The 26,574-nt window shown below is 42.6% G+C and overlaps 1 protein-coding gene across 1 annotated transcript in view; it reads left to right on the top strand.

Annotated features, from left to right (window-relative positions):
* Window positions 1-26,574, top strand: part of GALNT10 (polypeptide N-acetylgalactosaminyltransferase 10) — a 310,021-nt gene that overhangs the window by 22,252 nt on the left and 261,195 nt on the right. The window contains exon 4 of the mRNA XM_063706890.1: window positions 9,468-9,548. Within this exon, the coding sequence (XP_063562960.1) occupies window positions 9,546-9,548 (3 nt within the window). The 5' untranslated portion in view covers window positions 9,468-9,545. The remainder of the gene's footprint in view (window positions 1-9,467; window positions 9,549-26,574) is intronic.

Below are 26,574 nucleotides of genomic sequence, written 5' to 3' on the forward strand. Positions count from 1 at the left end.
TGTGTGTCAGGCTTCTTGCTAAGTATTAAATATACATGATCTTATTTGATTCTTACCATAGTCCTGTGGGCAAGCCATATTTTAGAGATGAAAAAACTGAGGCTAAGCCCCGAGCTTCAGAGGAAGTTTCCAACGAGGGTTCATTCCCTTCCCTCGCTGGCAGCCAGCTGCTTCTCTCTTTCCTCTATTGTTAGCCTTGTTGCCCTCACTCAACCTTCAGCTCTTCAACTCCTACAGCCTCAGCCTTATACCTTGAGGATCTCAAACCCCTGCCCTCTGCTCAGGCTGCAGAGTCCAGCCCATATTTACATCAACATTGGTAAGCCTTAAAGGGCCAGGCAGATGGCTGCCCATTATCCTAGCTCCATCTCTGCCTCTGGCTACAAAGCAGCTGCCTGTATTCCAGGCCCAGCCCTCACTTGCAGTCTTCCTCTGTCCATCACTCTAGCTAGTCTCTGAGCTCCAAGATTTGGAGGCCATTTTCTGCCTAGACTGAACCTTTGCCTGGAACACCCTTTCTGTCTTATTCATTCGCGAATGACTAAATATCTCAGGTTAAGGGTGGATTCCTCCAGATGACCTTCTCTGGCCCCTCCTGCAGCATGACAGGGTCCCTTCTACTATTCCTGTGGCTCTGTGCTCCCAGCCCCATCACTCTGTATGGTGATTTTCTGTTTAAATACCTGCCTTCTCCCACTTGACCCAAAGTGCCTGTTTGAGATCAAGAAGCTTTTCCATTTCACCCACTGCTGTATCCCCCACACCCAGTTCAGTGGCACGGAGTGGGGCTCCTGAACATCTTGGGAGTGAATGGCTTAAGTTCACTGTTAGCTGACTTCTCACTCTGCCAAGACTCACAATTCCACTTTTTCTTTCCAGTCCTGTGTGCAACCCTGCTAACAATCCCTTCTTTCTGCTGAGCCAAACTCCTGGATTTGGCCATTCCTCACCAGGCCTGCCCAGTTACCACCCACCCTGAGAGAATTCTTCCTTACTAGTTTGTAGGGTTCATGTCCAGGCTGTTGGGGAAACATAGAAATGTCTCCTGGAGGGAACTTAAAGATCACGTAGTCCAGCCCATTGATTGCACAGAACTGAAGTGGATTGGGGTGGATGAAGTGACTGACTACCCAAGGTCACACAGTCTTCTTAGGGCAGGGACAGGAACAAAACCCAGATTTCTCAACTCAACATGCAAAACCTTTTCTCTGTATTTAGCCCATAGTACCTACAAAGCCAAATAATAAGATTTGTTTGATGGGATTTTATAATCATAAAAATCAAGACTACAACTTGAATTTGGGAATTTTGTATGTGACTAGTGTCCTGTCTCCTGCCTGGTTGTGTGTTGGAAGAAAAATAGAAAGCATGGCCAGGTCTTGGGCCTTCTCAGTCTGACCTCAGCCCTGTTACTAATGGGCAAGCCATTTCCCCCTTAGAGAACTGTGAGTTTGAGTGTAGCGTTAGTACTAGAGGACAAATAGTGGAAAATAAGGCCAGAAAGGAAGGGTGCAGCCCAATGAAACAGAGCTGGGAATGTCCCCATGAGCAAAATGTTGGCAAGTAGAGGGGAGCCTCTGAGGGCCTTTGAGCAGAAGATGACCTGCTCAGCCAGAGGCTGAGCCCCTGGAGAGCCCTTGCCTAATAAATCTGAGTAAAGGAGTGATTGTTTTATGTGAGGTTGTAACCTTACCACCTGCTGGGGAGGCTAATGTCCCAGAATCTACCTCTCAGATGACAGTTTTCTCAGCTTTCCTAAAGACTCACTTCACAAGCTCAGATTTCCTGAGGGAGAGATTAGAGCAAAGCAGAAAGATTCCCCTGGTACTTCATTAGCAGGGTGGCTGGAATCTCCATCCAGAGCTTTGGTGACTAAATCTGCCCTGATAGGCCAGTTCTTGGCAAAGCCTGTCATGAGACTCTGGGGATCTCACCCAGTTTGTGCAGTGGAGCCTGGCCTTCCAGGAGATGACAGTAAGTGAAGCCAGACAAAAGCCCCAGAAGGGTCATTTCTTTAAGCAGCCCTGGCTTCAGGGAAAAAGAAAGGATTCCTGCAGGGGTGCTGAATCCAAGCCAGAATGCTGTGTCACCATTGATACTTCTCTACCAACCTGGGCTTTTGAGGGGCTGACATAGGGAAAATCATCCTGCCTGCAAAAGACAGTCCTGCCACTAATGGGCTCTGGGCTTCACCCTCTAGGCTTCCATTTTCCTATCCATTGAAGGCAATATTTGGACCTGTTCACGGATAGCAAATGGGTTTCATCTGCCCTTCCCAACTCTGATCAGTTGTTAGTGACTGCCAGAAGCATTATATTAGGAATAAGTCTGAGGCTACAGCCACAAACGAATACAGCATTCTATTAGGTTCTCCAAGACAGGGAGTAGTAGCCTGCCTGATGTATTAGTTTCCTGTCGCTGCTGTAACAAATTACCGTACACTTGCTGTTTAAAATACGAATGTATACTTTTAACTCTTCTGCAGGTTAGAAGTCTGAAATCAGTATCATTTGGCTAAATTCAAGATGGTGGCAGGGCTGGTTCCTTCTGGAAGCCCTAAAGAGAGAATCTCTTTTCTTGCCTTTTTCAGCTTCTGGTGGCCTACTGTATTTCCTGGCTTATGGCTCCATCCTCCCTCTTCAAAGCACATCATTCCAATCTCTGTTCCCATCATCCTGTCATCTTCTCCTCTTCTGTCGTCTAATCTCCCTCTGCCTCTTGTAAGGATCTTATGATGTACACTTAGGACCCATGCAGATAATCCAGGATAACCTCCACATCTCAAGATCCTTAACTTAATCACTCTGCAAAGTCCCTTTTGCCACATATGGTGACATTCACAGCTTCCAGGGATTAGGACATAGATATATTTTCAGAGACTGTTATTCAGCCTACCACACCTGGCATGTGGTGCTAATTTGCAATCCCTACCATCAGCCTAGAATTAGAACTGGAATGGAATAATGGAAGAGCTCTAAGTTCATGTTTGAAGCCTGGCATATGGGAGCCATCACAGAGAAAAAGATTGCACGTGACATTTTCTCTGTTTCAAGAACCACTCCAGCCTCATTGAAATTCCATATCCCACAGCCTTCTCCTGATACTGTATCATTTACAATGCTCCCGAGGCTGGTACAGTGACTCATTATTATTAGTTAATGAAGCATCTAAGGCCTAAGCTCACAGTCAGCAGATAGGGTAAAGAGTGAGAACAGAACTGGACTGTGGGAGGTCTGTAGCCGGGCTGTAGACCAGAAGACAGAGAGGCTGTGCTCTCCTCATGCATTCATTCCACGAGCATTTACTGAACACATAGTGTGTGCCAGGAACTATGGACACAACAGCAATTACGGCTGCATGGGTGGTCCTTGTCCTCAAAGAACCTACAGGCAAATGGGTGAGACAGACACGCACATGAATATGCCAAGACACCCATGAGAAGTGCTCCAGTGGGGGTGGGTGTTGGGGTAGCACCAAGGACAGTCTCTCTACTTCAGATAATCAGGGAAGGCTTCCCAGGGGAGGGGGAAGTTGAACTGGGTCTCAAAGGATGACTAGACATTCTGAAGTTGGAAAAGGAAACGGAAGAGTATTTCAACAGAAGAAACAAGTGCTGTGGGGTGGTGCTAAGGATGGTTTTTCACAGCAGCCTGAGTGAAATGGAAAGATATACAGGCAGGAGGAAAAGATCTGGAAAGTCTGCCCTCGGACTAAGTGGTAGCAAGGAAGTAACGTTTGGCTGGGTCATGGGAATATGGAGAAGCACTTCGAGGGAGCCTGGCTTTCGGAACAAAGAACCAAACCAGACTACTCGCTGAGTAAATTCTGGGGACTGCAAGGAGAGGCCAAATACTGAGACGGGGAAGGCAGACTGGGGCTCCGATCTCAGCTCTGCCACTTACTACCTCTGTGACTTTGGGAGGTTCCTTATCCCCTTGGGGCCTCATTTTCCTCATCTGTAAAATAAGGAACATAATAAGCATGGCTGTGAGGTGAGGCCTTGCCTGTCTTTTTTTCTGCTGTAAATCCAATGTCTGGTACGTGTTTGCCACCTGGATGAGTAATGTCTTAAAAATACTTAGCAGAGTGTCTGATAAATAATAAATGTTCAGTCAATTAATTATCTCATTAATTTTAGGGAAAAAAACATTTTATATGTGGCTCAACCCACATGCCATGCGTGGGTGCTCTCCAATATTTCTGATGAGAGGTCACCTCCCCTGGGGCCATGTCAACCTGGAATAATGGGACAGAACTCTGAGTCTGGAGTTGTGAAGAGCAGGACTTTAGTTTCAGTCCTGACCTTGTCACTTATGAATGTGATTCTGATCCATGCACCATGGCCTCCTCCAGGACACACCCCAACCTGACTCTGCCTCATTCCCAGGCAAGGTCACTGAGGGCTGAGGAAGGATACCAAGCCTTTTGGGATTCTTTTTTTGAGACAAAGTCTCACTCTGTTAACCAGGCTGGAGTGCAGTGGCACAGTCATGGTTCACGCAGCCTCAACCTCCCGGGTTCAAATGGTCCTCCCACCTCAGCCTCCCAAGTAGCTAGGTTAACAGGTGCACGCCTAGGAACCCAGCTAATTTTTGTATTTTTTGTACAGACAGGGTTTCTCCATGTTCCCAAGGCTGGTCTCAAACTCCTAGATTCAAGCGATACGCCTGCCTTGGCCTCTCAAAGTGCTGGGATTACAGGCGTGAGCCACCCCGCCTGACCCATTTGGGCTTCTTGATGAGCTGAATCCCTCTCTGTTTTTAGATTTCACCTTAATATGCTGCCATTAATTTTTGCCATCCCTCAAATAAGGGCAGGCGGCATCTTTCCCTTCAAATGTCTTTTTTTTTTTTTTTTTTTTGAGACAGGGTCTCACTGTGTCACCCAGACTGGAGTGCAGTGGTGCGATCTCAGCTCACTGCAACCTCCACCTTCCAGGTTCAAGTGATTCTTGTGCCTCAGCTTCCCAAGGAGCTGGGATTACAGATGCACACCACAACACCCAGCTAACCCTTCAGATGTCTTAAAAGACTGGTCCCTCTGCATCACCAAGTACAGCATGGAGTGAGGAGAGGGCATGTTCTTGGGCTGTATGGAGGACTAGGTTGGGAACAGCACTGTGGCTGTTCAGTGTACTTTCTCTCCCTCTCTCACCATCTCTCACACACACATGCACATTCCCGGGTACACACTTACACATATTTGTTCTCACAATGGGTTAACCCCTCCACCATTTATGCGTGACTGCAATCCTAAACCAGAATAGTAAAGTGGTTCATGGTTCAGGCTCTGATTCACCCAGTGCAGGGCGGGTATCCCCAGCTCTGTCGTCTCCTAGCTGGGCAGCTTTGGGCAAGGTCCTCAACTCTTCCATGAGCTTCCAGTTCCTCATCTGTAAAAGGGGAAAATATTAAAAGTACCTATATGATAAGGTTGTTAGTGAGGAAGTGCTTTTTAAATAGAAGCCATTGTTACTACAATTACCATTACTATAAGTATTATTCCCATGAGAAGGTAGGCTCTGTAAAGACGAGGTCACTATCAATGCCTTGTTCACCCCTGTATCCCCATCCCCTGACATATAATCGGTGCTCAATAAATATCTGGAGAATTAATTAATGACTGTACTTTTGGGAGGCATGGCTTATCTACCTCCCCCATCCTTATGTGATTTCAAGCTACCTCCTCTGGGCTCCCACAGCATCTGGATACAATAAATATCACAAGAGTTTCCTACATGCCAGGCACTGAGATAGGGCCTGCTGGACATTGATTTTCTTGCCTCTGCTCCATGCCACCCGCCCCACCCCCAGTTGTGTGAATCCACAAGGAGAAAGACTAAGAGTTATAAGTCAGAATAAGTGCTCAGCAAGTTTTTTTTTTTTTTTTAAGTAGGTAATAGAGCAGTTTATTCTACATGTGAGGAAACTCAACACATTTGTCCAGAGCTGGAGGGGAGTTCTGGTCCCCAGGAGGCCAGAATAATACTGTCTCTGCCCCCACCGCACTGTCCCCTTCCTTGCTGATGATTCGGCACAGAAGGGTCCACGAACACCAGCAGGTAATGGGTGAATGTAGCCAGGGGAGAAGAGAATTGAATTCCACAGTCACCTGCCTAGTCACATGAGAAGATTACCTATGCCATTATGAATTGCTTTTCATTAAAACAGGGCCTCTTCATAGGTAGTCTTTGAAATGTCAATTTTAATTAAAACCCTAATCCTAATAAGCACATCATAGATTAAACCCAGCCAGAGCAGATTCCTGCTGGGTGAACTTCTCACATGCTTCAGTAGACAAAATTATCTTTAGTAAAAGGGCATGTTCAGGAACATCCAATCTATCAGGCAGCCTCACTCAAAGAAGGGCCTTGGCCATGGTCCCCAACATTACTGACTCTAGGTTTCCAGTGACACATCCCAGAGTGGAGACAGCTGGGTGCCAGTTTCAGGTCAGCTGCTAGTATGGAGCTGGTACTTAACCAAATAGAATCAGAGAATTGCCAGTATTAGAAGCGGCTCTGAGACTGTCTGTCTCATATCCTTTTACAGATAGAGACATTGAGTCCTAGAGAGAGAAAGGGACAGAAACCTGCTGGTAGCAGGAGCAGATCTCCTATACCTCCCAGCTCAGTGACATCCCCACCCTGGTTTTGTCAAATAGGAGCTGCGTATCCCTGGGCAAATCTGTTTCCTTTCTTTTCTTTCTTTCTTTTTTTTTTTTTTTTTTTTTTTTTTTTTGAGATGGAGTCTCACTCTGCTGTCCAGGCTGGAGTGCAGTGGAATGATCTCAACTTCACTGCAACCTCTGCCTCCCAGGTTCAAGCGAATCTCCTGCCTCAGTCTCCCAAGTAGTGGGATTACAGACACCCACCACCATGCCCAGCTAATTTTTTTGTATTTTTAGTAAAGACAGGGTTTCACCATATTGGCCAGGCTGGTTTTGAACTCTTTACCTCAAGTGATCTGCCTGTCTCAGCCTCCCAAAGTGCTAGGATTACAGGCATGAGCCACAGCACCCAGCCTGTTTCCTTTCTGAACTTCAAATTCCTTACATATAAAATCAAATAATTTAGACCAGAGCAGTAGTTCTCCACCATGACCACACATTAAAATCATCTGGAGAGCTTTAAGAAATGCCAATGTCTGGACCCACCTGAGACCAGTTCTTCATAGTCTCTAGGGTGGACCTGCTCATGAGTGGTTTATAAAGCTCTTCAGGTGATTCTGAGTTGTGTCCAGACTGAGAACCAGGAGACTAGATAATCACTACGTCTCTTTTGCTCTAACAGTTTTTTGTTTGTTTGCTTGTTTGTTTGTTTCTGAGACAAAGTCTGGCTCTATAACCCAGCCCGGAGTGCAGTGGCACAATCTAGGCTTACTGCAACCTCTGCCTCCTGGATTCAAGCCATCCTGCCACCTCAGCCTCCAAAGTAGCTGGGACTACAGGCGTGCACTAACATGCCTGGCTAATTTTTGTATTTTTTTGTAGAGATGGGGATTTCACCACATTCCCCAGGCTGGTCTAGAACTCATGAGCTCAAGCAATCTGCCTGCCTCGGCCTCCCAAAATGCTGGGATTACAGGCGTGAGCCACCGTGCCTGGCCATTGCTCTAACATTTTATGAGTTGAGAACTCCTTTTCCTGGAACCCTCTGTGCATCATACACTCCCACTACTTCCCACTTACCCCAACTCCCATGTACACTTACCCCACAATTTATTTGAGCAGTTCCTCAAAGTTCTTGCTTAAATATCCCTCATTACACTGAGTGAGGGAGACATTACCTGAGTTCTTCCCTTCTTATAGCTGGAATCACACTTCATAGTAATTATATTTTATGGCTATCTTCCCTGTAAACTGAGTGACAGCAGAGACTGGTATAGTAGACCTAGTACTCACATCCATATGTAAGCTTCCCATCCCTAGAGTGTGGCAGGGGACTGTGACTTGTTTCTAATCTATGCAATATGGCAAAGATGATGGGAGGCCAGTTCTATGATTATATTATGTAAGATTGCAATGTCTGTCTTGCTAGGCTCCTTCCCTTGCTAGCTTTGATGAAGCAAGTGGCTATGTTGGGGAGGGCCACATGTCAAGAAACTGAGAGTGGCCTCCAGCCACAACTAGCTAGAAATTGAGGCTCTTAGCCTCATAGTCTGCAAAACCCAAACCCTGCTAACAACTACATGAACTTGGAATTTGACTCTGCAGTCAAATCTTTTGATAAGAACCCATCCTTAGCTGACAGTTTGATTGTAGCCTTGGAGAGATCCCAGTTAATCTGTACCCAGACTCCTGATCTAAAGAAACTGAGATCATAAATGTATGTTATTTTAAGCTTCTAAGTTTGTGGTTTTATTGTTATGCGGCAATAGATAACACATACACTGAGCCTACTTCATTCAACTACTGTATCCTTGCCATCTGGCACAGTACAGCTATCCCTTGGTATCTGCAGGGGATTGTTTCCAGGACCCCCGCAAATACCAAAATCTACAGATGTGCAAGTCCCTTACGCATAGTCAGCAAGCACAGTGGCTCATGCCTGTAATCCCAGCACTTTGGGAGGCCAAGGCAGGAGGATCTCTTGAGCCCAAGAGTTCAAGACCAGCCTGGGCAACATAGGGAGACCCTGACTTTACATACAATAATAATAATAATAAATAATTATAATAACATTAGCTGGGCATGGTGGTGCACACCTACAATCCCAGCTACTTGGGAGGCTGAGGTGGGAGGATTGCCTGAGCCCAGGAGTACGAGATGGCAGTGAGCCATTTGATGGCACCACTGTATTCCAGCTTAGGTGACAGAGTAAGATCCTGTCTCAAAAAAAAGAAAAAAAGGAAAGGAAAGGAAAGGAGGAAGGAAGGAGGAAGAAAGGAAGGAAGGAAGAAAAGCTGGATGCAGTGGCTCACGCCTATAATCCCAGCACTTTGGGAGGCCAAGTTGAGTGGATCACCTGAGGTCAGGAGTTCGAGACCAGCCTGGCCAACAAAATGAAACCTCATCTCTACTAAAAATTCAAAAATTAGCCAGGCATGGTGGTGAGCACCTGTAATCCCAGCTACTTGGGAGGCTGAGGCAGGGGAATTGCTTGAACCCAGGAGACAGAGGTTGCAGTGAGCCGAGATCGCTCCACTGCACTCCAGCCTGGGTGACAGAGTGAGACTCCATTTGAAAAAAAAAGCCAACAGAGAGAAAGAAAGAGAGAGAGAGAGAGAGAGAGAGAGAGAAAGAAAGAAGGAAAGAAAGAAAGAAAGAAAGGAAGGAAGGAAGGAGGAAGGAAGGAAGGAAGGAAAGAAAGAAAGGTATTTACTTATAACTTATGCATATCCTCCCAAATACTTTAAATCATCTCTACATTACACATAATATCTAATACAATGTAGATGCTATGTAAATAGTTATACTGTATTTTGGTATTTGAATTCTTTTTTATTCTTGTATTATTTTTTAAATAGTTTTGATCAGCGACTGGTTGAATCCGTGGATGCAAAACCTGTGGATACAGAGGGACAGAGGCCTACTGTACATGGCACATGGTAGGTACTCAAAGATATTTGGCAAATAAATGAATGAATTAATTGATCAGAGTAACAACAATAAGTTCTTTGAATCCAACATTTGCCCAACCCTTTTTCCTTTCTTCCTCCTGGTCACAAGCTTATGTCTCAGAATTCAATGTCAGCCCACTAAGTGAGGACTGGGCTCTAAAACCTTTCACTATTAGGAGGGCAAGTGGAAAGCACACACTGTTATTATGATGATTATTGTCATCCAGCCTTAATGAAATCGACGTGTGGTTAAATAACAGTTTGCTGAGTGTAAACTGTTACTGTTATTGATAAACCATTTCCTTTACCTGATAAATGCAGTGCTGTACTCCAGGCAAGGGAGCAATCCCTGCTGTACAGACCCATAATCATTCCAAAGATGCAGAGGATGCCATTGACCCCATGGGCCAGGCTTGGGATGACACAGCCCTCAGTTACAAACCGCACTTGGACCCTTGGCTACACTGTCTTGGCTTTTGGGCCTGCTCAGGACAACTGCTCAGAGCAAATTGCCATAAGGCGCAGCTCTGCCTAAGCATTTACTGCTGCTTTTATCCTCTGAACAGCAACAGAAACTTTCAAGAATAAAAAGCAGAGAATACATCTACTTTTCCTGCTAAAGCTATGGCTGATCTCAGGCTGCTTTGGCTAGTTTTCACTGTGCTTTGACAGGGCCAGGACTCTATAGGCTCAGGAACAGCTCTGTGAGATTATTGGATTTTCCAAGGTCCCCTGGGAGTCACTGATAGCGAGTAAGACAAGAGCTTAAGGCAGGACCTCACTGGCCTCTGTTTGATTTGGGGCAGCTTATCTAGAACACTGCTGACTGGCACTCTGATAAAAATTGAAGTAAATTGAATGTAATCAGGTCTTGAGAACTAGCGGCTACCTCATGGAACCTGCTGAAAGCACATTGGAGGTCCCTGGGGAAAGGGTGAGAGGACTTTCTTAGAGAGCATTTGCAGCTGACACTAGGAAGACAGAGCAGTCTGGGCCTTCTTTGTCACCGGCATTCTGCTCTTTGGTTTCTCTCTCTTCCTAGTCCTCAATTCCTCACCTGCCTCTGATTATGTCTCTGGCTGATCATCACTCCCACCACTGCTAAAATTCACCACTAAAGGCTCTGGATCCAAGTGACTTTTGGTCTTTTCTCCCAATAGCCAGGCTGCAGAAAGAAGGTCTCCAGTGGGAACATGAACTATTTATAACAATAATAACAGCAATGACAAAATTAACTGTTACCGTTTTATGGCCATTTACCATGTGCAATGTGCTAGGCTCTTATGCACAAAAATTAACTTGATTCTAAGGATAATCCAATGAGAATGGATTGGATTGCCATTGTTGTTTTATAGATGAAGAAACTGGGCCTTAAAGAAGCCTAAAAATCTTGCTTTATTAAAGTCCCACAAAACACAGAGAAAGGATACTTACATGTCGCTGTATGGCTGACATCTAACTTAAAACTCTCTAATTCACCCATGTTCTCACCCATAAAATAAGGATAATACATAAAATAAGGATAATACAAGAATAAATGTGTAAGGACTGCCACATTCATTCATGCAGGAAATGTCCGAGAACTAGGCACTGTTTTAAGTGCTAACAATGTAGTGAGAAAAACAGACAAGTTTTCTTCATGGCGTTTACAATAAAATTATTTTTAAAATGTGAATAATGTCTAAACTGTAGAAGGTGCAATAAATGATATGTATATAGTACTATGGAACCATATAATGGTGGCAACTGACCAAGGAAAGGCGGTTAGAGATGGATTTCCTGAGAAGTTATGCTTGAGCTGAGGAGTTAACTAAGCGAAGTAGGAAGGAAAAGACTTTCCAGGTAGAAGCAACAGCATTTGCAAAGACCCTGTAGTGAGAGGGCAGGGAAATAACAAGGGCTAGAAGACAAGTGAGGGCAAGAAAGAGAGATGGCAAGAAGAATGTGGTATAAGACATTGAAGAGAGAGGCCTAATTTGTGCCTGGTCATGGCTGCAGCCTGAGGTCCCAACAGATAGCAAGGGAAGGTCTCGGATCTTGTAGGGTTTACAGCCTACTAGGACTATTTAAAAAAACAGACAAATGAATAAACAAGAATATTTCAGGTATCAGTAAAAGCCATGAAGAAAATAAAATGAAGTGATAAGCTGGGTGTAGTGGTGCATGCCTATAGTCCTAGCTACTTGGAAGGCTAAAGCGGGAGGATTGGTTGAGTCTAGGAGTGTGAGTCTGCAGTGAGCTATGATTGTGCCACTGCACTCCACCCTGAGTGACAGAGCAAGCCCCTGTGTCTACAAAAATGAAAAACAAACTGTAAAAAATGAAGTGATATGATATAATCAGCAATACTGAACTGAGGAATTCAGAGCAAACTTCTAGTTGAGAACAATAAGAAAAGCTGGACAATTTTTTTTTTAAATCTCATTGAGTGTATCAAAGGGCTAACAAGTGTAGTAAAGAATCACTGGAACAGGATTGGGGGCTGGAACAGATTTATACATGTGAGTTTAGAATTTTGTCCCAAATGAGGCAGCTGAGAGGCTGAGAAGCCCTCTTTTGATAGTCTCTCAAGGCTGAGAAGACAAAAATTGAAGTCTAGGACCTCTCATTTCTGGGTGGAACTTGAAATAGCTATATTACAGAAATATAGGTAAACCAGAAGCAAACCAGCCCTGCTCTAACAGTAGCCCAAATTAGAGATTTTGCCTTAAAAGCAACCCAAGAAAAATGACCCATTTCTTTCTTTCTTTCCTTTTTTTTTTTTTTGAAACAGAGTTTTTCACTCTTGTTGCCCAGGCTGGAGTGCAATGGCACAATCTCAGCTTACCACAACCTCCACCTCCAGGGTTCAAGTGATTCTCCTACCTCAGCCTCCTGAGTAGCTGGGATTACAGGTGTGTGCCACCACGCCTGGCTAATTTTGTATTTTTAGTAGATATGGGGTTTCTCCATGTTGGTCAGGCTGGTCTCAAACTCCTGACCTCAGGTGTTCCAGCCGCCTCAGCCTCCCAAAGTGCTGGGATTACAGGCATGAGCCACCGTGCCCGGCCAAAAAATTACCCATTACCTTCAAAGGAAGAAAAATTAGACTAGCAACTGACTTCTCATAATGGAAGATAGAAAACAATGAATTGATGTCTTTTAAATCATGAAAGAAAATGTCTGCTAAAATAAAATGCTGAGCTAGCAAAAAATCCTTCAAAAATGAATATAGAATAAAGACATTTTGTACACACTGAATTTTGTCTAAGAGAAGTTACCACCAGCAGACCTACACTAAAGGAAATAGTAACTGGTGTTTTCCCAGGTAGAAGGAAACAATCCCACAGAGAGGGTAAGAGAAGTCAGAAGGAATGAAAATGGTAAATGTGTGGCTAAATGAAAGTGATTAATTACTATATAAAGATAACGAGGGCCAGGCGCAGTGGCTCACACCTGTAATCCCACACTTTGGGAGGCTAAGGCGGGCAGATCACTTGAAGTCAGGAGTTCGAGATCAGCTTGGCCAATATGCTGAAACCCCGTCTCTACTAAACATACAAAAATTAGCCAGGTGTGGGATGCGCGCTTGTAGTCCCAGCTACTCGGGAGGCTGAGGCAGAAGAATCCGGGAGGTGGAGGTTGCAGTGAGCCAAGATCATGCCAGTGCACTCCAGCCTGAGCAACAGAGCGAGACTCCATCTGCAAAAAAAAAAAAAAAGATAATGAGGCTTCCATTTATATGAAAGTGAAATGAACAGGGAAATCTGTAGAGACAGTAGATAAATGGTTTCATAGACTAGGGCTGGGGATGGGAGATAGAGGATGGTAGCTAATGAGTATATCTTTCTGAAGAGATCATGATGTTCTAAAATTGACTGTGGTGATAGTTGCACACCTGTGAATATACTAAAAATCATTGAATTGTACCCTTTAAATGGATGAATTGTAAGCATTCTAGTGGTATTTAAATTATACGGTACATCCAGCCTGGGTGACACAGCAAGACCCCATCTCAAACAAAATAAAACAAAACAAAAAATATGTATGTATGTATAGAATTAAAATACAGGACAGTATGGCATATAAGTTGGAAAGAGATGAATGGAGTTAACACATTCTGAGTTTCTTGCTGTGTCAGGAATAAATGTACATAAATTTATGTAGAGGCATAAATTTAGATATTAGATATAAATTAAATGCTTCAATTAAAACAAAGATTGTCAGCCTGAATTTTTAAAAAGCAACAACAAAGACATGGTTTATAAGAGACATAGCTAAAACTTAAGAATACGAAAGGTTGAGAATAAAAGATAGAAAATAATAATTAAAATATACCATGCAAATATTAATTTTTAAAAAGCTGATGCAGTTATCTTAATAGCAAGTAGGCTTTAAGCCAAAAAGCAGTATAGAGATAAAGAGGGTTTTTTTTCTTAATATAAAAGTCTCAATTCATCATAAAAAAGGGTAATAAATTTAAAAAATTCAAAATTTCTTTGAAAATAAGAAGTATACTTCTAAATATTTCATAGATTCAAGTATCAATCACAATGGGGGTTAGAAACTATTTTAGATTGAATGTTAATTGAAATATGACATATCTAAACATTGGGATGCAGTTTAAAATATGCTTAGAGAGAAATATGTAGCCTCAAATACACATATTAGAAAAGAAGAAAGGCTGGAAAAGTATTTATCTCAAAACAATAGAAAAATAAACAACAAATTGATCCCAAATAAATTAGAAAAAAACAATAAAAATAAGAACAGAATTTAATAATATAGAAAACAATCATACAATAGACTGAATCAATAAAGCCAAAAGTAGGTCATTTGAAAAGACTGATAACATTGATAAATGGCTGGAAAGAGTTATCAAAGAAGAAAAAGAGAGTAGAAACAAATAACCAACAAAAAGAGAGATACCCTACATAAACATATAATTTTAATTAGAATTTAAAATATAATAAAATCATAGTATTAACTATTTTACACCAATGAATTTCAAATAAATTAGGTTAAGTGAATATATTTCTAGTAAAACACAACTTACCAAAACAGACACAAGAAGAAATGGAAAACTTCAGTAGAACTATTCATAATTCATAATTAAAACTCTTCCTTAAAGAAAATTCTAGGTCCAGATGATGTACAGGCAAATTCTACCAAATGCATTATACAAACTCTTACAGAGAATAGAAAAAGATGAAATACTTCTCAACTCACTTTATAAAATAAGCTATAATCTTGATACCAAACCCTGACAAGGATAATATAAGAAAGGAAAATTACAAGCAATCTCGCTCATGAACATAAATGCAAAAACCCTAACCAAAATATTGCAAAAATTATTCTAGGAATATGTAGTTAGGATATGTATCTTAGTTAAATTGGGTTTATTCCTGGATGCCAGGTTAGTATAAAGCTTAAAAATTAGTATAGTTCACTATGTTAGTTGAATAAAGGAGAAAAATCAAATTATAACCTCAATAGATACAGAAAATGCATATGATAAAATTTATTATCTAGTCACAACATAAAACTCTTGGAAACCAGAAATAAAAGAAAATTTTCTTGATTTGATAAAAAGTATCTAGAAAAGTATATTAGAGCAAACATCCTACTTAATGGTGAAATGCTGAGTTTCTTTTGAGATGTGGAATGTGACAGAAATACTTGCTATTCCTACTTCCATTCAACTTTATACTGAAAATCTTGGCCAATATGATAAGAAAAAAAATTAAAAGCAGAAGGATTGGAAAGCAAAAAAATAAAATTATCATTATTTGCATTTGATATCAGGTTACAGAAAAGAATCCATGAGAATCCATTGATCAATCACTCATACAAAAAATTAGTATCGGGGGATCACAGATGTAAATCTGAAAGGCAAAACAATAGTGCTTTAAAAAGATAACATAGAAGTACTTTCTATGTAGGAGAAATTTTTTTAAACAATACGCACAAAAAACACTGATCATGACAGGAAAAAAGTACAATTCTGACTACACTAGAATTTTAAAACTGTTCATCATATCATAAGAAAGTGAAAAGGCAAGCCATAGAGTGGAAGAAGATATGTATAAAAATTATAACTGGCCATATTCTGAATACGTAAAGAATGATTACAAATCAATAACTAAAAGACAACTCAGTAGGAAAGCAGAGGAGAGATTTGAACTGGAACTTCACAAAAGAGGAGGTTCTCAACCTCGTTTGTCATCAGAGAATGCAAATTAAAATAATAATGCAGTACCACTATCTACTATTGCAAAAGGTTGTAAAGGTTGTACATTGTATCACACATGTACAATGGTGTATGTGTGATGCCACTGTGTACCCACCAGAATGGCTAATCTTAAAAAGACTTACAATATGAAGAGTTAGTGAGAATGTGGAGTAATAGAAACTACCATGTTTTGCTGATGAGAGTATGAATTGGTACAACCACTTTGGAAAACTTTTGTCCACGTTCCCTGTGACCTAGCAATTCCTTTCCTACTTACATGCCCAGTAAAAATGTGTGCATGGTGGTATCAATAAAAATGTATAAGAATGTTTGTTGCAGTATTTATTATTTATAATAGCTAGAAACTGGAAACAACTCAAATGTCTATCAAGAGAAGAATCTCTTGATAGATTGGGGTACATCTGTACAATGGAAAATCACACAGCAATAGAAATAGATATACTACAATACATGCAACAAACATGTTGAGTGAAAGAAGTTGGATGCCAAAGAGTACTGTATGGTTTCGTTTAGGTGAAGTTTAATATTAGTAAAGCAATATTTTAGTGTTTAGGGATGCACCCTTAGGTGATAAAAGTATAAAGAAAAAGAAGGAAATTATATGAGACAGGTTCACTCATGAGCTAGAAACCATCACACAAGCTATTTCAACAGGAGGAATTTAATGTAAAATTATTAGGTATTGCTGGGCATGGTGGCTCACGCCTGTAATCCCAGCACTTTGGGAGGCCGAGGTGGGTGGATCACCTGAGGTCAGGAGTTCAAGACCAGCCTGGCCAACACGGCGAAACCCTGTCTCTATTAAAAAAATACAAAAATTAGTCGGGTGTGGTGGCACGCGCCTGTAATCCCAGCTACTCGGGAGGCTGATGCAGGAGAATTGCTTGAACCCAGGAGGCAGAGGCTGCAGTGAGCCAAGATCGCGCCATTGCACTCCAGCCTGGGCAACAAGAGTAAAACTCCGTCAATAAAATAAAATAAAATAAAATATTATTAGGTATTAAAGAACTAAAAAGGCAAAATGAGTTCATAGAGGTAGTAATTGAAGGAAGCAGCTGAGGGAGCAGGGCAGAGGAAAGAGGTCAAAATGACTAAAACTTCAAAACTTGGAGCTGGGTCAGGCGTTTCTGAGAAGGGGGTGCAGCCCGGCTGACAGGTATTGGTGTCTCTAAAGGGGCACCATGAGATTGTTTCTGAGTGTCGGGGAAACTACAAATAGGAAGCAACTTCTACTATGAAACAAACTGCTTTGTTGTGTTGAAGCTGACCGTTACAGACAAATAGGATAAAGCTTTCTTTCCTTTCACCCTCCTCTAAGCGCCTTCCCCTATAGCGCCCCCTATAGGCAGAATGTAAGAGGGAGGCAGCTGGCCATGCAGGGGGTGGGGGGGCACCCTACATCTTATGAGTGCAAGCCTGGTGGCAGTGTACAGGGTGACCTAGAGGAATGGGAGGGACCAATGCGGGGAGGCAGCAGGAGGCTGCTGCTGTGAAAATCGTAGGGAGCAAGCGGAGGTGAGCCTGGCTTCATGGGTGGCCCAAGTGGTCAGGTGCAGATGAGGCAAAGCACCCGGAGACTGAGCAGCCCCTTAGCCACTGGAGGGCCAAGGAAATGCACCCTGATGCTCTGAACACATCCCTCTTCCATCCCAGCCTCCTGAAAAGTCAAGAGGTGATTCTGGGACAGAGGAGCCAGCAGATGGACTGGCTCCAGGGAGAGTTCCTGAGGTGTCTGAACCAATTCCAGTCTGCATTCCTGTAGTTGGCAGAGGCCTCCAGAGAGAATAGCAAGATCTGGGCTCACGTGTCTCAGTCCCCTCTTTCCTTTTTCCTTCCCAATTTCCTTCCTTCAGCCTTTCCTTTCTTACTAATTCCTTACTCTTCCTTTCTTCCTTCCTGCCTGCCCTCCCTCTGTTCCTCCTGTCTCCCTTTCTCTCACACATTTACTAACCCATGATCAGACATAACACCCATGCATATAAACATACACACCCACATATCCACCTCCTACACATATATTATTTATATATATCCCCCTCACACACACACATTTAAATACACACTACAAATGCAGCTTCATTCATACACATTTCAGATATATTTTCCTTATTGCTTGCCAGATAACTTGCAAATTCAGTGTTCAAGATCATGGTCTTCTTGTAAGTCATGGCAGCCGCATTTTCCAGGTAGAGAACCTGAGATTCGGAGATGTTGAAGAATTTCCTCAAGGTCACAAAGCTGGAAGTGACAGAATCGAGATTAGCCCTCAAGTGCTCCTGGCTCTGATTATTCTTTAGCCACACCCTGCTCTCCCTACACATGCAGACACAGACACGCACAGATGCATCCTGCAATCATCCACACATAAATGGTTATATTTCTACCCACATGGGCACTTATACACATACCCAGACATGGAAAGAAATTTCACTGACATGTCACCAACAGTTCTAAGGAAGAATCTGTCTTTCCAAAAATGTTCTGGCTTTCTTGTAGATAAGGCTTCTGAATTGTACATATTAGCTCCTTAGAGACACCCAGAGGACTTAGTTCAATAGACTTGCTCTGACAGGGGTAGAAGGCAAATGGTAGGGATGAGGCTTTGTGTTATGTGTTTGATTTTTTTGCAGCTCTTTCTACCTTATCTCAGCTCATAGTCCATTCTCACAATAACCCTGTATGTGGACATGGAAGGAACTATTATACCCATGTTACATATGGGGAAACTGGGAATCAGGGTGTTCAGGGGGCACCCAGGTGCCTCCACCTCCTTAATCATCAAGGATCTCACTTTTCTTCAATGCCCAAATAACAACAATTCAAGCTGCCTTCTCCCTTGAGTTCAGAAAGTCCACTGCACAACCCCCCAAGTGATGTCATGGGTACCCAGGAGGAATACTTAAATGTTTTAGCAGTCCCTCCTGGCTCTCCCATGTCACATCCTATTTGAGCATGTTTGTTCCTCTAGTGGTCATCTCTGATTTCCTCAAACCTCTGCTTAACCTCTGACTTTCTTCCTTTCCAAAGCCAGGATACCAGCTCTCCCTTAATTCTCAAAACACATCTCTTTGGTTACTTATAGCTTTTAGCTATAAGTAAGTAACAGAAAACCCAACTCAAATGCGTTTAAACAATATAGACATTTTATTCCATTTCTTTAACCAGAAGTTCCAAAGGAGGGTACCTGGTACCTCCAAGGTTAATTAATTCAGTGGCTCAGCAATATTATCAGGGATCCAGGTTCTTTCCACTTTCTCCCTCCACCATCCTTATGTGTGTTGGTTTTGCTCCCAAGTTGACTCTGTTTTCCCCTGAGTCATAAGCTGGCTCACACTATTCCAGGCATCACTCAGGGAAAAAAAAATCTCCAGCAAAAGAGAGTTTTTTTCTTCCTGTGTGTCTCTTTGTAACGGAAAGGAAGCCTTTTCTAGAAGTCTCTCCACAGAATTGCACTTACATGTCACTGGACAGAATTTTATCACATAAGCAAACTTCTGGGTGTAACTGATAAATATCTTTATTATTTTGATTATAGTGATAGTTTCACAGCTGTGTTCATGTGTCAAATTGTATGCTTTAAATGTGCACAAGATATTGTATGTGTCAATCATACTTCAATAAAGCTGTTTCAATAATTTTTGCATAAGTAGCAAATAAATATGCTCTCCTGGTAAAAAGTTAAGACATTATATATAAAGTGAAACTATCCTTTTCCACTATCTCTCTGTCCTTCCAGTTAACAGATTAGTGTGTATCTTTACAGATCTTTTTCTGTACATTTATGGATATGATGTACCCACAGAATATATAGAGTACTACCTGTTTGTTATTCTTTTTCCATAAAAGTCATGTTGTATGTATGATGTTGCAATTTCCTTTTTAGAACACGATATTTCTTGGAGCTGTTTCTAAGTCAGTATTTAGAGGTTCACCTAATTATTTTTAGCTGGATAGTATTGCGAGATACAGGTATAGCCTGGTTTATCCAGACATTCCTCTCTGCTTTCGTTTGTTCTCAACTTTCCACTATTTCAAACAGTCCTTCAACAAGGATCCTCAGGCAGGCCTCTTTGTACAAAGTCTCTGACATGGATCCCAGACAATAGGGTTTGGACAATTTTAATTGCTCTCCAAAGCGGCTGCACCCACCAGCAGTGGTTAAGAGCACACATTTTTCCAACAATGTTTGATGTTCTCAAATTTTTGTTTGCCATATTATGGATGAAAAATGATATGTCATTCTTTTAATTCGTATTTTAAGGGGAGTTTTCACAGAAGAAAAGATTTCTGCACCCCAGTCTTGGCCATTCTAATCTGAGGCTTAAGAATCTGAGTGATTTGACCAGGCTCAGTGGCTGATGCCTGTAATCCCAGCACTTTGGGAGGCTGAGGCGGGCAGATCACTTGAGGTCAAGAGTTTGAGACCAGCCTGACCAACATGGTGAAACCTTGTCTCTACTAAACATACAAAAAAAACTAGCTGGGCATGGTGGCGCACACCTGTAGTCCCAGCTACTTGGGAGGCTGAGACAGAAGAATTGCTTGAACCTAGGAGGCGAAGGTTGCAGTGAGCAGAGATCTCACCACAGCACTCCAGCCTGGGTGACAGAGTGAGACACTGTCTCGAAAAAAAGAATTAAAAGAGAGAGAGAGAGAGAATCTGAGTAATTTTTTCCAGGTGATGTGCAGTGAGGTTTGGTGATGTCTCTTCCAGCTCTGTTGTTCTGTGATCCTGACACTCCTGCCTCCTCCTAGGCATGGGACTTGTTTAGGTCCAAGGTCTACACCATCTTTGCCACTTAAATTGCTGCTTTCTCCATGGGGGAAGATTTTTAAGACAAAGAAGTCCTGGTGACTCTGGCCTTTTACTGCGTGTGACTGATGGAGCCATATTTCAGATGTCCCACTGAGGAAATCCTACTCCTGGGAAGGAAGAGACTAACCCATGCTGCTCTATTGTTTCCTGGACACTATGCTGGGCTTTGTTGTCATTTGATTTCTACTGGGTCATTTAAACATCGCAGCAACCTTGGGAAATATTATTGTCCTCATTTTACAGATGAGGAAACTGAAGTTCACAGTGACTTAGTAATTTTCCCAAGGTCACATAGCTACTATGGAGCCCCTATCCCAGATGTGACAGACTCCAAAGCCTGTGCTCTTTTCATTATACCACCTGCCTACAAATTAAGGTGTCTAAGGAGACAGAGACCATGGATGGCCAGTGCCTCCTTTCCGGAGATGCTCAGAGGAGTCTACTCACTTTGGCTCCCAATTCTCAGCCCCTTCTTGCCTTAACAACCCAAGTTCCTGACTCTTGGAGGTCTCTAGAAGGTAAGAGTCATATTTTATTTGACTTAGCATGTAGTAGCTAGAAGATGAGCATCATATTTTATTTGACTTAGTATGTAGTAGCTTCTTTGATCAATCCTGGGGAATGTGTTCCTGAAAATATGGACTGGGGAATAGATGGATTGGGGTACGAGAGAGAGAAGGATTAAGTTCCACCTTCTGATCATCCTTGCTGCTTCCACCTTCTGAAATTAATGCAGAAGATATCTATAAAAGTGACTTGTCTCAGTGAATTACAGTCAATGTTTCAATTTCTTGAGCTTTTTTTTTTTGGATTCTGAGAAACTTTAAAAGAATAGTATATGCCAAATTACCATGTATCCGCCATGTAAAAATAACCAAAAAAAATTGTCAGATTTCTTTTTTTTAATAAAATAAGCAATGTGTCACTCATCTGAAGATGAAATCCCCTGATTCCCATTCCAGGTTTCATTTCCTCCTCACCTCATCCCCCAGGAACCTCAGATATAAATTTTGATAATTTCTGCCTAATCTGTTTTTATACTTATAAGTATCCATTAAATACATGTATCATGAACAAATAAAAATAACAAAAGTAGTTTATATAAATGGTATCACACTGTACCTATTATTCTGCTGCCTGCTTTTCTCCTCTTTATGCTGTGCCACTGAGAGCCCTTTAAAACTTAAGAATCATGTCTTCTCTAATCACCACATCCCTGCTTGCCTTGTACATTCCAAATGCTTAATAAATGAGAAAGGAAAGAAGGAAGGAAGGGAGGACAGAGGGAGGAAAGAAGGAAGAGAGAGATGAGGGAAAAAAGTAGGGAGGAGGGAAGAAGGAGAAAAGGAAGGGTGGAAGGAAGCCCAGCCAACAGGGTCAGTCTTTCCCGTCAAAACTTCTTGTGTGGCTCCCAATTAGAACGGAGGGTAATTACAAACGTATAAGTCCTCCATGCTATGATTTCCCTGATTCTGAGAACTGTTCACATCCCATTAGAGCAGACAGCCTCTCTATCCTGCGATCTGCTCCAGGGATGTCCCAGGCATGACTGCAAGAAGTTCCAGGCCACACAGCCGCCTAATGTGCTTAGCTCAACTGTGGCTCAACTCTTGCTGGTCATAAATCAACCAGGCAAGGCTGAAGCCTGCATTACTCTCTATCTCTCAAAACCCCTCAAGGATTTGGGGAATTAGCTGCCAGTTCAAACACTTGTCTGCCCTCCTTTCCTTCTCCCACTCCATCTGTCTCTGTCAACCACAGAGTGCCTCTCAGTGCCTGTCTCTGCCTCTCTGGGCATCTTTCTCACTGAGCATCTCTCTGTCTCTGGTTCAAAATTATGCTTCTGTCTGCCTCTCTTCAGCCCCTGCATCTACCTTCCTGCACTCCCGCTTCCCTCCCCTGAGCCTTGCTGCAGCCATAGATCCAGGATCCCAGCTGGGTCATAGATCTCTTCGTTACTGCTGTTCTTTCCCTCTTGCTTTTAAGAATGCTTTTTATGGTGGCTTCTAGCACAAACAGCTGTTGGAACTTGTTTGAAAAAACCTCCGGGAACAGATGCTCTGGCAGCCCTTCAGATTCTTCTTTCCTCTGCAATCTGAGATGGGTTGGAGAAGAAATTCATTCATTCATTAACCCATTAAACAAATATTTATTGAGCTCCTATTATGTGCCTATCACTGAAGTAGCTGTTGAGACTAGGTAAAACAGCCCTTACAGAGTTTACAGTCTAATGAGGGGAGGCAGATTAAATCTAATAATCATTAAAATATGTAATATCAAACAGTGATCAATACTATGAAAAAAATGATCCACAGGTCCACAGTGCTCTAATAACAATGGTTAATGTCTATTAAATGTTTATTATATACTTGACTCTATTCTAACCATTTCACATACATTTATTTTAACAAAGACTTCCAACATCCTATTTTACACATGATGAAACAGAGGAACAGAGTGGTTAAGCAACTTGCTTATGAGCACACAGCTTGTGGGTAGGGGAGCCAAGATTTGAACACAACATGGGGGTTGGGGGAGCAAGAGGAGGAAAGCCTTCCCTGAGCTCAGTTTCCTCCACATATGAATAGAATTTTCTTTTCCAAGATCATGTTGAGACTAGGAGGCAGAAACAGGACCAGGGTCTGGCCTTCTGAATCCCAAACTCATCTGGTTCTAAAGGCAAATAGGCTGGAGTATAAGCACTGGCTCTGCTGCTAAGCCCCGTGAGATTTTGTGGAAAAGTAAGTGGAGCATGGGGGTGGGGAGATGGTAGGATTAGAGACTTCCCGCTAAAATGGGTATGTGGGAGCTGGAGCACCCTAAGCTCCTGGAAGGAAGGACTGTGTTGTGTTCTCCGTTGCGTCCCCACCACGTAACACAGCAGCACTTAGCAGGTGCTTGGTCTTTATTTATTGAAAAATGAATGAATGGATATGTTGAATTAAATGTAAGTGAATTAAGTGAAAAGGATGAAACAGATGGAAGCTTCATGTTTCTTCCAAGCTAGGGGTTTATGATTCCGGTAACTTCATTTCTTTCTCCTCTCACTAACACTAGCCAACAGTGCAGAGATATTCTGCCAGGTATCTGGATCTGTTTCTCTCTTTTCTTTTCAGTCTGCATATCCAAAATGTTTTCCTGCTGTTGCACAAAACTCCCTTTCAAAATTTTTTCAGTTTTTGCTGATTCAATTAAGAGCTTAGTTTGATCTCAAAACTTTACCCCTTCTTAAGTCCCTTTTGATAAAACAGTCCCCAGGGTACTTCTTTGAAGCCTCTTTATGAGTTTTGGAGCTGAGTAAAATGCCGACCACTTACAGGATAATTACATTGGAGCAGACACATTGTTCCTAGAATCTGTTTCCCAATCTGAGTAAACAGAGCCTGGTCCTTTTTATGTTGTAATAAGCACTACCTTCTTCATTTTCCTCTCATCTGGAGAGCTGCCTGTGAGTTATTTCATCTCTGGTCCAGGGAAGAGGAAACGAATGGTTGAGAGAACATCTTCCACAGGAAATTTGGCTAGGAGGGGTCTTTTGGATGGGAGGGTGACATTTGGCGGATTCTGTCACATTCTCAATGATTCTCTTTAGAACAGTGTCTGGCATATAATTGTAATAATTATTATTACTATTATTGTTATTATTGACATGCAAAGCACCTTTACGTTCATGCTTACATTTGATCACGTAAGGTAACATATTCAAAGATTCCAGAGATTAGGATGTAGACATATTTGGGGGACCATTATTTTGCCTACTACAAATTAAAAAATAGGTATTATTATTATCCCCGCCCTCCATCTTTTTTTTTTTTTTTTTTTTTTTTTTGAGCCGGAGCCTCGCTCTGTTGCCCAGGCTGGAATGCAGTGGTGCAATCTCTGCTCTCTGCAACCTCCGCCTCCCAGGTTCAAGTGATTCTCCTGCCTCAGCCTCCCGAAGAGCTGGGATTACAGTCACGTGCCACCACACACGGCTAATTTTTGTATTTTTAGTAGAGACAGGATTTCACCATGTTGGTCAGGCTGGTCTCAAACTTCTGACCTCAAGTGATCCACCCTCCTCAACCTCTCAAAGTGCTGGGATTACAAGTGTGAGCCACACTCCCAGCTATTATTATCTCTATTTTATAAAGAGAAAAGCTAAGGCTTAGAAAAGTTATAGCATCCCTTTTGACAACTAGTAAGAGCCAAAGCCTTGACTCATTACCAGGAGGTCTGATCCAGTGTCTATATTCATTGCATTATTCTCCCCTCCAACCCAGTTATGGATTTTAGGTCACACAGACCTGGGCAAGTCACTTAACCACGCTGTGCCTCATTTTTGTCATCTGTAAAATGGAACTAGTAATTTTATGCTTATGAACATTTGAGGTTACGCATGTGGTGTTCTTAGCACTGTGTCTGGCTCATGGGAGGTACTCAACAGATGGCCACCATTCTTAAAAGTGTCATTTGAAGAGCAAAAATGGCAGGTGCCTAAAGAGATAGATTCAATGCCCTTAAATGAGGATGGGGGTTGGTCCAAGGAGGAAATGTTCACTTTAGGCTCAGAGGAGTTGGGTCTCCAAGGATAGCTCTGGGGCTGGCTGTGGAGTGAGATGCTTTCTCCTGGCTTTTATAACACAGGGGAAAAGAAATCCATCCAGGTTCAGATCTGGAAGATGCCAGCCTAGGGCCAGAGAAGGCTGGGCCCTCACTGTTGATTGGTGGGGAAGTTAGCAGGTTAAAAAAAAAAAACAACCCTTTCCGCTCCCTCCAACTACTTTCTCAGATCCTTAACAACTGGCATATCAACCCATCCACTCAAACAAATTGTTGGCCAGGGCCCGCTTTCAGAGACAGATGTACTTACAAAGCACCCACACACCCTAGTCTCACACCTGAGGTTTGCTTACCTCCTGTGCCCTGCTGAGCTGCTTTGCTGCAGGGGATCTGACTACAGAAGGACAGCAGGATTTATCACTGTCCTAACTTACCCATTTGTCTCCCGCCCAGAGGGTCCTGACAGGGGAGTTTCCAGGGACCTTGCTGAAGGCTGCTCAAGTTCTTGACAGAAACACATGGCAGCGATTACACGCGACGTTAGGCGCAGTTACTGCGAGACGCGCCTGCTCCAAGTCCCCTCTTGAGCAGTCTCAAGCTGACTCTACAGCCTCCTTTGCTTCCAACTCTTTTTAAAAATTATTTATGCGGGCGTGGGGAAGGAATGGGGAGGGGTGCACAGAAGGCTGGAGGCAGGACTCTTCCCCAGAGGCCAGGGCGGGGGAAAATCCCTCTGTTGACACAATTCGATGGGGCAGCTTGAAATGCTCTTCTTTGTTACCAGCTTTCTGTCCTAGGACACAAAAGTGTTTATTCCATTTTCTCAAACATGAGACTTGAACCAAAAAATCTCTCTGAAGAGACAAAGCGTTTCCTGAGAGATAAAGGAAAAAGAAGATGGAATCATAGAAATTTTCAAGGTCATAAAATTTAACTCCTGAACTAAAGTTTCTCTCCTAGTTCTGTCAGATATTTACCTGGCATTTGCTTGCACACCTTCCTTGACAGGGGGCTCACTACTTTTCAGGGCAGCTTAATTCATTCTTATGCAGCTTTGACTCTTAGAAAATTCTATTAGGGGCTTGGCGTGGTGGCTCACGCCTATAATCCCAGCACTTTGGGAGGCCGTGGCGGGTGGACCACGAGGTCAGGAGTTCAAGACCAGCCTGGCCAAGATGTGTAACCCCATCTCTACTAAAACTACAAAAATTAGCCAGGCGCGGTGGCAGGCATCTCTAATCCCAGCTACTTGGGAGGCTGAGGCAGGAGACTCGCTTGAACCCGGCTGGCAGAGGTCGCAGTGAGCTGAGATTGTGCCACTGCTCTCCAGCCTGGGCGACAGAGTGAGATTTTGAAAAAAAAAAAAAGAAAGAAAGAAGGAAAGAAGGAAGGAAGGAAAGAAAGAAAGAGAAAGAGAGAAAGAG

This window comes from Gorilla gorilla, chromosome 4 (assembly GCF_029281585.2).
Source record: "Gorilla gorilla gorilla isolate KB3781 chromosome 4, NHGRI_mGorGor1-v2.1_pri, whole genome shotgun sequence".
NCBI lineage: Eukaryota > Metazoa > Chordata > Mammalia > Primates > Hominidae > Gorilla > Gorilla gorilla.